This window comes from Carya illinoinensis, chromosome 13 (genome assembly GCF_018687715.1).
Source record: "Carya illinoinensis cultivar Pawnee chromosome 13, C.illinoinensisPawnee_v1, whole genome shotgun sequence".
Classification (NCBI taxonomy): domain Eukaryota; kingdom Viridiplantae; phylum Streptophyta; class Magnoliopsida; order Fagales; family Juglandaceae; genus Carya; species Carya illinoinensis.
Window position 1 is genome coordinate 23,530,026 of NC_056764.1, and position 16,733 is coordinate 23,546,758.

The 16,733-nt window shown below is 36.6% G+C and overlaps 1 protein-coding gene across 1 annotated transcript; it reads right to left on the minus strand.

Annotated features, from left to right (window-relative positions):
• Positions 1-1,016: 1,016 nt before the first annotated feature.
• LOC122292915 (coiled-coil domain-containing protein R3HCC1L) lies at positions 1,017-16,465 on the minus strand. The gene is made up of 7 exons (XM_043101477.1): positions 16,117-16,465; positions 15,692-15,795; positions 15,441-15,506; positions 12,434-12,676; positions 10,528-10,689; positions 2,370-2,459; positions 1,017-1,449 (listed from the first exon to the last, which is right to left on the minus strand). Exons 1-7 carry the CDS (start codon positions 16,407-16,409, stop codon positions 1,253-1,255), a joined length of 1,155 nt encoding a protein of 384 aa, XP_042957411.1. The 5' UTR covers positions 16,410-16,465; the 3' UTR covers positions 1,017-1,252.
• Between the last annotated feature and the right edge of the window lie 268 nt (positions 16,466-16,733).

Genomic DNA, 16,733 nt, shown 5'->3' on the forward strand with positions numbered 1-16,733 from the left:
CCAAACCGGTTTCCAGATTTTTAAAACCGGTTTCATCCGGATTCTAGCTCGAGTTTGACCCGAGCTATTAAGTGTATTTGTAAACACTTAATATAGAAAATTTGTATTTATATGTAAGTTTTGAATGATGCTATATATTAGGTTATATTGTTTTTAGTTTATATTCTCGTCCTTTTAAAATAAATAAGATTGATAACCGAGTAAAGTAAAGCCGAATGCTCACGAGCACTCAACACAATTTGTTGTTGAGTTTTGAGTCAAATTTAGACAAAAGGATGTTTTACTTTACATTGTGTTCAAACGATGAAATGAACTAGATTGGAACTCTTTAACGGGACATTCAATTACAACCTAAGAACCAAAACAAAAATCTCTAGAGAAGTGCTTCTTGGTCTTTATTGCATGTCTTAAAATGATCCCAAAGTTTAAACACAGCCAATACAGGCAAGGAAATATAGACTACGCGAGAAGTTTATATGGTCTCAAGTTTTAGCTCTTTGATAGGACACTCGGTTACAACCTAAGAACCAAAACAAAAATCTCTAAAGAATTGTTTCTTGGTCCTTCATGCATGTCTCAAAAGACCCCAAACTTTCTATGGTTTGAAGTTTTAGCCCCATATTTTTTTTATTATATCTTTTGATGTCGAGAAACCTCTCCAAGACAGGACCCTTCAGACTCACCATTGCAAAGGAAATCCTGTTCCCATGCACCGCATCCTTGAAAGTTTTCCTACATAGAACTAATTGAATCGATGGTTTTTCATTAAGGGGGTGGCTTTAAAAGATTGCTTGCACCCATGAGGTGTTAAACCTTGGACCTTAAAAGAAGGGATACCCCAAGACTAAGGTCTTCACCACTTAGGCCAAACCCTTGAGATTTGTTTTAGCCCCATATTAGGTAATACAAATACTACATATTCCATTTAAAATTATTTGGTCTCTCATAGAAACAAAATCTAGTACTACGGTAATAACCAATATAGGCAAAGAAATATGGACTAGGCGAGAAGAAAATGCAGCTTCTAAAAATGATGCAATTTTTTGAGAATTTCAAGACCTTACTTATACGAGTACTCGGTAATAGCTTGTACGCTCAATTCCCCCAATAATCAGCCAACGTTTTTTTCTTTCTAGCAACAAAAATTGCATGCATTCCATATACAGACAAACTGAGGGAGGACATTTATATATATATTATTGATGACTTTTAGGAGTTATCATATATATTATGGAAGGGAAAACTTAAGACCTTAATTTAAATCTTCACCCCAAGCATCATTTCTCATTTTTTCCCTCGTGGCTATTCTGTTCCTTCTGGAATCTTCCTGATTTCTGTATTCTTGGGATCCTGAGGATGTGGTAGGCAGTTTCAATCCCATTCCATGAGCAATCAACCTTTGTGCAGTTCTCGCTGATGTCTGCGGCCTTTGTCGTGGCGGTTCTAGATCTGGAATGAAGAAGTACAACTTTTGAGTGCCGTTTAGAAAGCTAACGAAGATAAATTTCCATCAGATTCCTTAGATGTTGCAAGCTCCAAAAATATAGGCTTCTTAGAAATAAGGAAAATTATAAAAAAATAATAATAGATTATAATTGATCTAGACACAAACCAATTGATATATTGACTGTCCAACAGCACCAAAATAGGTTCCCTAGTTAAATGATCCCTAGAAATAGAGGGAATCTCAAGGACTTTTCTGATGGCCAATAAAGGGAAGATACGAAAAGAGCAAAATACTGCCCACTTTTGTGAAAGGCTACGCAATACTACCAGAATGTAGTCAAAAACCCATATTGAGTGAGCAGGCGAGAATTTTGAACTTATTCAACTTAGATATATAAAGGTATAGAATGACTGAGAAGAGCTAAATATGAAAGAGGGAAAGAAGAGTAAAAAATAAAATTGCTTCAGTCCGATGACAACTTTAATATACCCCTGCATGCCAAATGAGACAGGATACCAGACGTTATTCAGTCTATTAGTTATGTAGAACAAGGCACTTTTAAGTGACATTAGTGACAGTACCTTTTGTAAGGTGTGGCGTAATGCATGTGAATAAATATATCTATGAAACCTCATAAACGTTTTAGTAAGTAAGCACCATACTGAAAATTAAATCATGAGAATTTTGAAAGAAGAGAGTCTTTAAAAGATGATGAATAGTTATGACACATTGAAAATTTTCCAATATTTCTTGCCTACATTTATTAGAGGTTAAATTAGAGCTTTTACACAGGAAACTTACCTGGGCTTTCCATTTCTTTAAGATGCAAAACAAATCTATAGAATCTGACAAAATGGAATTAAGGAGAAGCCAGCCTATATTCTCTACAATTATAATACTTCTCACAAAACACATCATTTACCTCTTGGTGGAATTGTGCTGATAAGACTATCATCCACATCAAGAATACGCACTTTAAAAGGACTTCGAATGTGAGTACTGGCTTCAAGTGCTGCATAGAGTAGCGAGATTGTCAAATACCGAAACTATAGTTACTTATAAAAATATATATATATATTAAGATTGCGGAGATCAAAAGCAAAATGTTACAATCAGTCACAATTAAAAGCTACAGATGCAAACATGTAGCAATGGAAAATCAGGGGATGACGTCAAAAGTAGAACCAGAATGGGTAAAATCGCTACTCTGTAAACAATTCATGAAGGAATGTTATTAGAGTACCATGAAACACGACAATTAGGTAATCAACTAATTACTTAATATTCAAACATAGCATCTTATATAATTATCTTGTACTTTACAAAATATACACATTCATGATATATATATTTTTTCAGTAAATGTAATATTTTTTTTAGGTAATAAGTTATTTTATTGATATAAAGATGGGCATAGCCCAGGTACACTAGATGTATACATGTGCATACACCTATTTAAAGAACTAGAAATAGTTACAAGAAAATCATGGAAGTTGAGACCATTCAAATCTAAAGCAATGGCCCACAAAAATGAAGTCTTCTAGAAAAACTCCTAAACTATTCCAAGGAACGTTCATGATCTTCAAAATGTCTCTCGTTTCTTTCACTCTAAATACACCAAAAAATACATATTGGAGCCATCTTCCACACAGTTGCGATTTGTGGTTAGGGCTCAATGGTAAGGCCATTTAGGCCATTGCCTAAGGTCCCCACCCTATGTAAGGCCCCAAAATTAAAAATGACGTTTTTTTTTAAAATAAAAAATAAAAAATAAAAATAATAACCATTTCATTAAATAAAATTTTAAATAACTTTTATATTTTTCAATGTGTGGAAGGTCCCATAATACTACATTTCATATTAAACACAATGAATTATTTATATTTTAAATATTTTTTTAAGATCTTGTTAAATTGAGATACAAAATTTGCATTGAGGTCTCATTTTTTTTTTAATAAGTAAAAATAATTTATATATCAAAAGGAGTAACTAAGTACATTGAATGTATACAAGAAAACACTTAGCCCATAATAGAGAGCCCCTAATGAACCAAAAAGCCCGTGAAAAACAACCCAAAATACCCAAAAAATTACACTGAACCTCAACCCCTTGTTTCTTGTAGAACTAATACTCAAGCCAAAACCCAACCCCAACCCCTTGTGTTTCCCGTCTTCACATTTCCCTCCCTTTAGACTTCCCTCTACTTGATCTACCTCCCTTAGTGTCGTAGTTAATTGCCCGAGAAAGACACAGTAACTCCCTGTTTTTCTTGAAACTTTGGTTTCAAGCGCGTGGCTTGCCTCGATGGTGGTGATTAATTCATTGAATTGGTCTTCACATCCTCCATGTGAAATCCCCACGAAAGGCAGGATCTTGTTAACTTTAGGCAAAATCCAATCCACTAGCGGAGGAAAAGAGCCTAGGGGAGCAGCATTATCCTCAGACACATTAACCAACTGCATTCCCAATTCTGGACTTTCTACCACGCAAGGCACCAACGACAAGTCCCGTACCTCCTCATCAACTCCATTATTTCTTTCCATCCCCATTGGAGCTTCTGGAGTGACAATAAGTCCCTTCACCTCAGGCAACCCTATACATGCAACTTCAGCGGATCCTACATCTCCTTTACCATTTTTGGGCAAGGGTGTAACACCGCCTAACGGTTTATCCGGATCCTACATCTCCTTTACCATTTTCGGGCAAGGGCGTAACACCACCTAACGGTTTATCTTGTGTTACTTGAGGTGAATGACATTCCATTATTGCATTCTCCTACACCAACACCCAACGTAGACCCCACTTCAAATACCCTATATTTCCTTTTGACCCGCCATGCTCCCTTGGATATGGTTATAGGGATAGGGCTGAACCGATCTTCTGTTTTCCTTTTTCTGAATTTGGCTTATCTTAGTCTTAACGACCTTGTTCCCTCCAGCTGAAAGCGTGTCTATTTTTGTAGACAAGAAAGCTATCGCTATCTTCAACTCGATAAGTTGGGTTTCCATATCCTTTAGAGAATTTTGCATCGCTTCAAGTTGGTTATGAGCATGCGTGATTTGCAGACCACTATCACCGTTCCCCTCGCTTTGAGCCACAGAAGCATGACCCATATTCAAAGCAGCTGCATATGATCACTTCGCCACCGTGGATGTGCTTGGGTCTTTGATGTTCTCATTCTTCTTTTTCTTCCTTGACCCCTCATCAAAGAGCAAATATGTGGCTCTGCATAATTCCGCAACAGACTTCTCCCAACCTTGTCCTTCATGCCCTTCAGGAATTACTAAAACACTCCGCTGGCCTCCTCCACCATATTCGGTGACAGTTAGATACCAACCATGCTTGTTTAAGTATCGTTGAGCCATGAATTCTCTGTTACCTTCACACAAGTGTCTTGTAAATTCTGAATTTCTCCCCACCTTTAATGCTGCTCCCACCATAGATACCAACCATTCTATAGCACTCTGACCCATCATTACAGATCTCCAAACCCTTCTGCCTCTCTCCACTATTTTTAATGATGATCTCCAAGTTTTTGGCAAAAACTCAAAAGCTTTCTATTCTACCCAAAAATGCACCATTTGATCCATACTGATTCAACTTCAAAAGCAGGGGCTTTCCAAGCTGAGAGGGGGTTCATTTGTCGAAAAAGGCTACGGGAACAGCAAAATACAAGCCAGTCCACCCGAAGGAAAACAGTGACTGCGAAATGCCCTTCGAGAGGTTGCCGGTGTCCCTCGAAAAGTACCATGGAAGCCAATGACAGAGAGGTCGATTGATAGATCTCGGAAAAAGAAACCCAAGCCCCCCCCCCCCCCCCCCCCCCCCCCCCCCCCCCCCAAAAAAAAAAAAAAAAACCAGTTGACGGAGAATAGGCAGACGTCTGAGGCCAGCGAACAGGTCGCGGGGCCCCGTCGCACTTTTCTATGAGGAGAGATGTTGGTGGCTCCACTGAGAACGTTGGTGCGAAAGGCAGGCAGAGACGAAGCAAATAATAACCAGGTCACCGGAAGGATATCCAGCATCGAATACCCTTTAGTGAAGTTGCCGGTGTCCGTAGGTCCTATTTGTGCCGGATGTGTATTATCACTCGCCGAACAGGTGGCGGCGGCAGCGGCTCCTCTAGGGTTCTCTCTCTCTCTCTCTCTCTCTCTCACAAACACTAATACACGTCCCAAAAAGAAGCTTCCTATCGACAATTTTTCCCTCTATTCGAACTTCAGTTGTAGTATTCAATAAAAATTCAAAAAACTTTATTTAAAGATTTTAAATAAAATCTCATTTTATTAAAAAGTTTTAAAATATTCCATATAATAATTTATATTTTATTGTATTATAATTACAAATAACGAACTTAAATTTCGTCTTAGACCTCAATTTGTATTGAGCTGCCCCTGTCTGTGGTGTCCTAGTGCTCCCTCTCCGGCTTGCTAAAAGATCAACCACCCTACCCGGCATTACCTGTGTTGTTCCCATTCTGTTTAAAAAATAGTTCCATATATCACAAGCAAACTCACAATGTAAAAGTAGGTGGTCCACCGTTTCCCCATTATTTCTACACAAACAGCACCAATTCATAATTATAAGGCCACGTCTTCTAAGATTATCAATTGTCATAATCTTCCCTAGAGTTGCTGTCCATACAAAGAATGCCTTGGAGGGTGCTCTAATCCAAATATTCTTCCAAGGGAAATTGTGCCTTTGTTGTGTAGTGATAGCTTCATAAAAAGAGCATATCGAGAATTTCCCTTTTCTAGAGGGTCTCCATACCATCACATCTTCAGTTATGGCAGCAAATGGAATGTTATATAGCAAGGTAAGAAATTCCACCAAAGCATTCACTTCCCAATCATGTGCATCCTCAGTAAGGCTAAGATTCCCCTCCTGTGAACCTTAATTACCCTTAAATCAGCCACCGTGGCTTCTTTTTCCCGTGCAATACTGAAAATTGTAAGATAAGCATTCTTTAAAGCTGTGCTTCCCACCCACATATCCGTCCAAAAGTTGATCCTATTTCCATCCCCCAAACACAACCGGGTATCACTAAGCAAAAGAGCCCCAACCTTTATAATTAATAAGAGTTTTTATTACCATAAATAGGCATAGTCCAAGTACACATGAAGTATACAAGAGGAAATACCTACATACAGTGACTAAAAAGAAAGAAAAAACTAGAAAACTCCAACACTTCATCACTATTCATTAAAATAGCCTTAGCCCATAGACATAGAATTGAGTAATGTTATTGAGATGATTATTTCAAATTGCAGAATGCGTTTATTAGAGGGAGGCAAATTCTGGATTCCATATTAATTGCAAATGAATATCTGGATAGTAGATTAAATTCGTTAAGCTAGGGATTTTATGTAAGCTTGATATGGAAAAGACTTATGATCATGTCAATTGGAGTTTTTTGTTTTATCTTTTGGGGAACTGTGGCTTTGGGGGGAGTTGGTGTAGTTGGATCAAAAGCTGTGTTTCAACTGGTCGTTTCTCAAATTTAGTGAATGGCTCTCCTGAGGGGTTTATTAACAGTTAATGTGGTTTGAGACAAAGGGACCCGTTGTCTCCTTTTCTTTTTGTCATTGTGATAGATGCTCTTAGTTGTACGTTGGGGGCTGCGGTTGGTAGTGGTTTGTTGTCAGGTTTCATGGTGGGAGGACCTCAAGAAGGCTTGGGTATGGTTTCTCATATTTTGTTTGCAAATGATACTTTGTTGTTTTATGATGTGAATCTAGGCCATGTGCAAACTCTGGGAGAGCTTCTGCTTTGTTTTGAGGCTGTGTCGGGCCTTAGGGTAAATTTGGGGAAGTTCAAGATGGTAATAGTGGGCTCATGAGAAATATGAGTAGGTTGGCAAGTATTCTGGATTGTCAGGTTTCCTCTTTGCCAATTAGTTACCTTGGGCTTCCTTTGGGGGCTACGCTCAAGGCCAGTATGGTTTGGGATGAGGTGTTGGAGAAGGTAGAGAGAAGATTGACAGGTTGGAAGAGGTTGTGTTTGTCAAAAGGGGGTAAAATCACCCTTATCAAAAGTATGTTGTCTAACCTTCTATATATTTTCTATCTTTATTTCCCATTCCAATCAGTGTGGCTAGTTGGTTGGAGAAGTTATTTTGAAACTTGTTTTGGAGAGGGATAGGGGATATGAAGCTAGGTTTCATTTGGTTAGTTGAGATAAAATTTGTACTCCTTTGTGGTGTGGTGGGTTGGGGTTTTGGAAGTTAAGTATCTTTAATAAAACATTACTAGAGAAGTGGTTATGGAGGTATCACCAAGAGTGTGATTCTTTGTGGAGAGTTGTGATTGATTCTAAATATGGGAGTGCTTTTTTTTTTTGGGAGGGGGGGGGGGGGGTTGTGGAGTTCTAAGAAGGTAAGAGGTACGTATGGTGTGGGGGTGTGAAAACATATTAGGAGAGGTTGGGATGCTTTTGTAAAACATGTCATCTTTGTGGTTGGGGACGGCTCTAGAATTTGTTTTTGGCATGATCCATGGTGTGGTGATAGGGCTCTTTGTGCTGTTTTTCCAGATCCTTTTTGCATTTCTTAGAATCCGGATGCTTCCGTGGCTGAGTTTTTGGTTTGTTCTAGTGGCTCTTTTCATTGGCATGTTCTATGAGTAATGTTACATACAGTTGTAAAGTGTGCAAGCACTATGCAGTCACTTTGAGAAAGAGTGGAATCCACTATTAAATTTATTTATTTTTTCATGCGAGTCTTGTATTTATTCACTTTTTTCAAAACGATTTCGTAGCACTTGCATACTCACAACTGCAAGTATCATTTTTCATGTTCTATTATCTAGAGCAATGAATGATTGGGAAATGGGAGCTGTTTCTGAATTGTTTAGTTTATTGTATGCTGCTCAGCTTGGGAGGGATATAGAAATAAGATGGTCTGGATGCATACTGGTAACAAGAAGTTTTCAATTTGTTCTTGGTATAAGATGCTGTCTAGGCCGAATGGGTTCATTCTTTTCCTTAGAAGAGTATTTGGTAGAGTAAGGTGCCTTCAAAGGTTGCGTTCTTTAGCTGGCCTGCTTCTTTCGAGACAATTTTGACGTTGGATAATCTTAGGAAGTGTGGATTAATTGTTTTGGATTGGTGTTTCTTACGGAAGAAATCTGGTGAATCGGTAGATCATCTGTTATTACATTGTGCAGTGACTAGGTTGTTATGGTATTAAGCGTCCAATAGGTGTGGTATGACTTGGCTGATGCCTAGGTGGACCTTTTTGCATGCTAGAGAGGTTTAAGGGGCAATGTGCAAATAGCCGCTGTTTGGAATATGATCCCTTTATGCCTTGTTTGGTGTATTTGGGTTGAGAAGAATGGTTGATGCTTTGAAGATAAGGAACACTCAAGAGGATGAACTTAGATATTTTTTCTTTAATTCCTTATTTCAGTGGGCTTTAGCTATTGTATTTAATAGAACTAGGGTCCATGATTTTCTTCTTTGTTTTTCTAGTTCCTGTATACTTCCTGTGTCTTATCTTTGCCTTGTTACTTGTCTCAATAAAATTTTTTTATCTATAAAAAAAGCAGGGAATCCTGCATCTTCCAAAGGATTTAAGTCAATTCTTTCCCCAGAGCACCCATCACATGGGCTTTTTCAACTTTTTTACCATGTGCAGCAAGGTAGCTCCCTCATGGGTTGCTTCCCCTTCAAGACATTTCATAAGGATGCCTAAGAGGTACATCCATTTTTCATATACAACTTTTCCCATCAAATGGCCAGGTTGTCACCCTAACAGTAGAACCACAAGAACACCATCTCTTCGAATGCAATCAGACAGTTTTGAAACTCCAGGCAATGTTTGTAGAATGCCTCCAAGGGTCCAAGCTACCAACTCCATGGGGCATTTCCTTTGGTAGGGGGATTGTTGTCTTTTTTCATTTTGGTGGGGAGGTTACATGACGGAATCTCAGATCATTTTGTGGCAGCCTTGCCTAGATTTATATTTACCATCTGTGATCCTCCCAGACGATTCCCATTCATATTTCAAGATGCAGAAAATATAATAAATATGTTCATCAACCTAGGAATGCATAATTTAGATCTGTAGTAATAAATGATTGTTAATAACATACAGTGCTTTTTCCTTTTTCAAAATTATGGTGGTAAAAGAAAAAAAAACTAGAGACTTTTTGTTTTTGTTTTACAAGCGTCTCCTAAAGCTTAAAAGGTATTTGGGGAAGAACAGAAGGGGAGGCAGAAATCAAGAGAACGAGGGAGACGTGAAGTAAAAGAAAGAAAAGTTGCACGTTATGAGCATTAAAAAAATATTTGTTGTATTTTAGAAACTTTTTGGATCAAAGTTTGAATTTTAAGAAATATATAGATTTTTTTAGATTATTCAGTTAAGTAATTTATATTCAAAGATTTAGGACACAAATTTTTAATCTTCCCAAAAATATGAGTACATATAAGTTTCAGATTTTCATACCCCCTACCTAGGGCCCTTGCCTCCACCCTTCCTAGTATTGTGAACTAAGAGCATTGTTTTGTAATTGCCTATTACAAATATATTTAACTCATTTTTAACCTAAATTTTAAAAAAGCAAGAAAAACAACTTTCAAGCACATTTCGGATACTCCTTGCTGCCAGACCTACCACCAATTGAGTGGGTGAATATTCAAATATATATTGATTATTCAGTGATTAATTATTATTAAAATGGCTTTTTTCTCACAATTATTTTTCTCCTATATTGGAATGCATTAAGTAGATGATTTCAAACCTGTAATAATAGCTGAAATAACAGTATCTACTAACATATAGACATGAAGACACCAAAAAATAAATCATATTCATACAAATTTTAACTAAAAAAACAAATGAGAAGATCAGAGAGTAAAAACTGCACACAATCTTAGTTCCAGCCAATAAATTTCAACATATACCATTCTGCAACCTATTATATGTATGATTACAATACAAATTGGGCACCACTGATAAATGAGAAAACAGCAGCATGTCGAGCTGTGACAAAATACTATGGAATGAAAGATGTTTCCTTGATATTTAATTACTTTATCAAGTCCAATATTGTAAAATTTGTTATTAGAGATATAATTACCTATTGCAGGTGTTCGAAATACTGCAAGTGCAGTTGTATCGTTAACCCAGCGAATAACGAATCCACGATCTGCGAAGTCCTGAAATAGCTTCTCTAGCTCTATTGTCTTAGTACTCGGTGGAAAGTCAGCAAGAACAAGAACATGGCGTGTACCATAGCTTGCTGAATTCATAATAACAAATCCTTAGATCCCACATGGTATTTAACAGAAAGCTTATGCAAATAACAACAGGCAAGATTTATAAGCAATCTATTGGCTAATTCATGGCAATGCAAGTAAGATTAAAAGCCAAACCACCCCCCACCCCAAGCGGGAAAAAACAAAACAAAAAGAAAATGATTGCATAATTATAATGTAACAGTCATAGTTTCATGGTAAGGCACTAGTAACTCTTTGTTAAAAAATTCGGGTTGATTAGGACTCTATTTTCAAACCACAAAGAAAATCCAACTTGGTAAAAACATTTAACATTGCGTCTTAGGATTGGCATACTGTTTTGTTTATTCAAGTCTCACTCATTCCCAAAGTATACCTATTAAGAATATAAAAAGAGTTGCCCTCCAGCATGCAGTTGGAAGAACAGTTCAAATTTTAGAAATGGGAAATCAGCATAGTTATCTGTAAAAATAGTCGGGGAATTTATCACTTCCCTGGATAAGAGAAAATTGACCAGGGGTTATCTGAATAGGATTCTTTTTCCTCCATATTCTAATTGTATATGTTCTGTGCATAGAAAATATAATGAAACTCTATACATTTGTGCATATATTCTGTGCATAAAAGTATCCTATAGGACCTCCTAAATACATTCTAACCCATCTACTAGACATTGGTGTCCCACTTGCACCCCAAATTACCTAATAAAAGAAGTAGTAAAGCACCCTAATTTGGTCAACTTTTAAGAGTGAAAAATCCCAACAATTGTTTATATTGCGAGGAAATTGAGTAAAAATGTTAGGGTTAATTACAACATCAGTATCCTGGTTTTCACTCATTTGCAAAGAGCTACCTCATTTTTCAACTTTCACACATTAGATCCCTTGATTTTACAAACTCTCATTTTGCTACCCCTGTCAATCTCCGGTATTATGAGGTGAGATTGTTGACATGGCATCTTTTGATTGGCTGAGACATGGCATCAATATGCCACAAATTGCGGCTATATGGAAAATGGTCCCCATTTGCCTATGATAGTGTCTTTGGAAGGAGAGGAATAAAAGAACCTTCGAAGATGACAAGCAATCAATGGGTGAGCTTAGAGCTTACTTTTTTAACACTTTACTCCATTGGTCAATTGTAATAGATTTTGACGGGTTGAATATTCACAACTTCCTTGTAACAGTAGTTAATCATGCCTAGGTGTTGCTCTTGTATATGTCCCCTGTACTTGGGCTATGCTATATTTTTCATCAATAAAATTCTTGTTTCTTGATAAGAAAAAAGAAAAGTTTTCTGAAGGGAGATTGATGGAGGTAGCAAAATAAGAGATCTTAAAAATAAGGAATCTATTGAGCAAAAGTTGAAAATTGGGGTAGCTTTTTGCAAATGAGTGAAAACAAAGGTAATCAACCCAAAATGTTAATTCATTTTTGATAATGCAAAAAACTTAAGATGGCCACCTTAGGGAAGGTGGCAACTGCCAACCGCCTTTAGGTGATGGGCTATCTTTTTGTATTTAAAAGTAAGTGTAGATGATGATACTTAACGTCTGAATTATTACAAGGATTTGACACTTAGACGAATAACACAGCACATTCTTATGTATCATTTATGTTTTAACATTCAACATAACCTTAAACATTTAATGTTGAGGTATGAAAATACAAACAGAAATATACAAATTAGACCCAAAATATGATTTTGGCAATGCAGACATGAACTGAAGTGAAGGAAATGCATACTTACAATTTATTTTGTCTGTCACCCCCTTTGAGTTTTGTAACACATCTTCATATTCTGAGTTACTGATAATCGACTCACTAGATAACCGATCACAATACAATTCATGTTTCTTATATGAGAATGTTCCCCTTCCACGCCGCTTAGGAGTTTGAACTTTGGTATCTGTCAATGAAAGTTCTGATACTCTAGGCAAACATTGTGAAGAGAGTAATTCATCAGGTGCACGATCTGCGATAGCTTCCCAATCTGTAAAATTTTTCATACCATTTAGAAGATGGCAAGCTTATTTTAAAATGCAATTACTTGAACTCAGCAGTGTATATGGTATGATCGAGCCATATCCCATATGGTGCATAGAACTTTCAATTATGTTTAGATTCTAGAATCCCATCTCCATATGTGGCCTTCAGTTCAAGGTCATAACGGGTTCATCTATCTCGTCTAGTATGGATTCAAGGAAAGGGAAATCGAAGGGACCCTGGGTTTTCCCACTCTTTAGGCGAAAGGCCCTTCCCTTTGCGGTCGACCGTGGGCAAGGAAGTATTTGAAACCCCACCACCATGTTACATACTCACAAAAGAAGAGATTGAATTGCTCTAACGTTGACATGTAACCCAGAAATGAATAACTGGAACAACTTCCTATATATAGATCAAAATCACTAAACTCAAAAATACATATTATGATATCAGATTATTCGTTTTTGTGGAAGCTGATGCAAAACTCAGGTACAGTACTCCGATATAGACAAAATTATCAAATGCTTATGATTTTTTTTATTTTTTTATAAGTAATTATCAAATGCTTATGATAAGTAAACAAATGTTTATTTGGACACCATCTCAACAAAGTACAATCAGAAATTCAATACAGTAGTCAAGTCCAAGAAAAAATCACGATGTACATACACTACATGAAGTGTGCAACCAATCAAATAATGAATTAAGAAGAGGGTTTTAAGTGACTTATTATCCAGCTCTCTCTTTGCTTGCTTCTCCCCACCTAAGGGTGTAACTGGTCCAGTTTTTCGGTTTTAATCAAGTGCCAATTTAATTATATAAGAATCATACATATATATTTAAGATTAAAATTTTATGTTATAAATTATAATATAAAATTATTTCATATATAATTATATATTATATATAAAAAATATTTTATATAATATTCAAAATTAATTTTTATATATATATTTTATAAACCGGTCCGGTCCTGTTTGGGCCGGTTCCTCCGGTTTTCCAGTTCAAATTCCACCCCCCCCCCCCCCCCCCCCCCCCCCCCCTCCCCCGAAAAAAAAACCACATAATGCAAAGAGGGGCAGCTCCCAAAATCTCACTCCTCATAATGACTAAATCTCTGTTTTCAATAAGCAAACTAGGGGTGAGCAGTTAGAGCAGCTCCTACTATTTGGAGTCGGAATTGGAGGCTCCAACTTTTATTAAATATATTCATATACTATATATATATTTAATTTGTAAAACATGAAGGCTACCAATGTTCAAACTGTGGACCTCTAGTTCGCAAGTCTAGCATACAAACTGCAAAATCACAATGAATTATGTTACAATATTGGTATATAAATTTTTTTGATAAGTTACAATATTGGTATATAACTTTATAAAGATATTTGGTTTGTTGAGATTTTTGGCCTCTTTGGTGGACATTTCTTTCTCAGATTTAGGGCTCTGGCCTTCCCAGATTTCCACTGTATTGTTTCTCTAATCACTGTATTGTTCTATGTATGTCTTAACTTACAGATTGACGGCGTACAGTAACGGGCCTCTTCATATTTATCTTCAATAAATTACATTTAGTGTATATATAGTGTTCTTATGACTATTCTTCCACGGGTTTGAATTTTTCTCATGAACAGATTGGTTGTTTGAATTCTTTCGAACATGTAGCGAGATGTTGCATCTGTTTATTCTTCATGTCTTACAGTAGTTCACAAGCAAAAGTTTATATTGTGGAAAGCCTCAAAATAGAACTTAAATCAAAAACTTTGAAGAGTATCTTCTCACAATATGTTGTCAGGTCAGAATTGATTAGCATTATCATAACAGATGCTTGCTTATTATTTTCGTGGTTAAACAGGCTGCATAAGAGTATTGTGCATGTAAAGACTGTTTGGTGGATACTTACCTATGTGTTACTCCTTCATCATTGTCAGATTTGTAACTTGTTTTAGCTTTTGATAATAAGTTTATAACTTGAGTTCTATGTTGGTTTTATGCTTTTTGTCATTTGTAAATATGTAACACTGGGTGAGTTAAGGGCAGGTCTGGGGAGGATTGAACAAACAAGTTGACCATAAAAGACAAAATAGTGTGGTTGTTTCAATGTTGGTATATGAGTAGTGTATGTGTATATTGTTGTGATTAAACCTCACTTTCTCCATATGTCTATTATTTTGTTATTTATTTCTCTATTTCTCTATTTTCCCTTTCATTGTTTGTTGCTATGTGCCTGCTCCTTCTTACTTCGTTGGAAAGCCCTTCAAGTTTAAAAAAAAAGGGCCCTAATAAGCACAAAAAAGTCCCAAACAACAACCTCCATTGTGTAAAAAATACACAACAGATGGAGCCAAAAAGAAGTTAAAATAACTTACAAACCCCAAAAAACCATTGAAAATGTGTCAAAGCCTGAAAGAAGGCCTCACCAAACTCCGATACATTGATCTGACATCTACTCCTACTAAGTCAAAGTCAAAAGTCAGAGTCAGTGCACACCCCAAATGAAAACCCTGTAAATAAATATGAGTCATACAGTACTCACAAAACAAGTTGTAGTATTGCATTTATAAATTATGCCTAAATGATAATTGATAAGATTTTTCTGAATTATACTAGCAGACTCAATATCCAAGTTGTAATATTGCACATGGAAAGATTTGAAAAGACCTTATCTATCCTAAATCAATCTGATGATAAAAAATCCTGCAGAGCAAAATTAATATACCAGAGCTTAACCACATTTAGGAAAAAGGAAATGTAAGGCAATATGTAACTACCATCATCTGAAGACACATTTCCCGCCTTTTCATCACAGGAAGATTTTTTCAGTTTCTCAAGATGCCCTACATAAAGAAGCCAACACTTGTTACTTCTCATATATAATCATGGTGGTAAGGTTTTCATAGAGTACTAATATCACATTTCAGTTGGGTTTGAAAATTATTCAGTGCTCAAGATAACTATAACTATGTAAAGTGAGCAAACATTTTTTTTTTTTTTAAAAGAACCAAGTAAATAGAAAACTCACCATCGCTAGAAGAATCATCGTGCAAGGAATCATTGCCGCGCAAAGCAGCATCTGCAGCCAAAACCTGATCCACATTCTGGTCCTTCTTTACAACATCCACATCACTGAAACACGAAAGACGGCAATGAATAAAATTCTCGCTGTCCTTTAATGAAATATGCCATCTCTATTCAAGAAAAATGTAAAATTAAACTTAGCTCACTTATAAACTCCTTTTGATTTCAGGGATGAGAATTTCCAAACTACAAAGGTTCCATTTCTCATGTCGTAGATAACACATACAGAACACAAGTGAACAACGTAAAATTTTAACTTTTCAAATACCCTCTTTCTGGTCCCGCATTTTCGAAGCAACCAACAACAATTTTCTGAACATAAAAACAGAAACAAAAGAAAAAGGTAGAAAAGAAGAAGAAAGGTGGTACCGAGAAAGAACTTGGTGTTTAAGGAGCGAGGCCCGAGAGCGAAGGTCGTCGGCTTTTAGAGAGAAGCCCTTGGAAGAGTAGAGATTGGCCAAATCATTGAGAGCAGAGGTCAATTGAAGGACGGCAGTATTAGACGAGGCTAGGGTTTGGAGTTTCGAAACATGCGTTTCGAGGAGTGAGATGGCTCCGTCGTTGTCTCCGGCGGCGACGAGGTCCTCCACTGCCTCGCTCCAGTTTTCTACGTTTTCTTCTTCTCGTTGGTTTTCCATTGCACCGGAAGTCTCCAACTCCATCCTGTATGCGAGTAATATATAATTTTTGAAGGGAATAAATGAGCCGCGTTCGAGCTTATCGTGCGTAAAGTTATAAACGTAAACGAACACTTCATTTATTTAATTTTATTTTTGAAACAATTTTTATTAGTAAGAATAACATAAACAAACAATATAATTACAAATCAGCATCTAGGATCATTTTAGACTGAATAAAATCTATACATTGAGACCACTATTAAACTATATCATCCACAGTACGAATATACTTCGTATGTAAATGAGTTGTTTCATTTATACGTTATCTCTCGATATGAAGTACATCATACTCCTCACAGAAAAAAG

Excerpts from the sequence above, each read along its gene's own strand:
- LOC122292915 (XM_043101477.1), bottom strand. The coding sequence starts at position 16,409 with ATGGAGTTGGAGACTTCCGGTGCAATGGAAAACCAACGAGAAGAAGAA. Across the intron at positions 12,677-15,440 it reads AAATGTGTCTTCAGATGATG|ATTGGGAAGCTATCGCAGAT; the intron begins GTAGTTACATAT and ends AAAATTTTACAG. Across the intron at positions 2,460-10,527 it reads ATTTCGAACACCTGCAATAG|CACTTGAAGCCAGTACTCAC; the intron begins GTAATTATATCT and ends TACTCTATGCAG.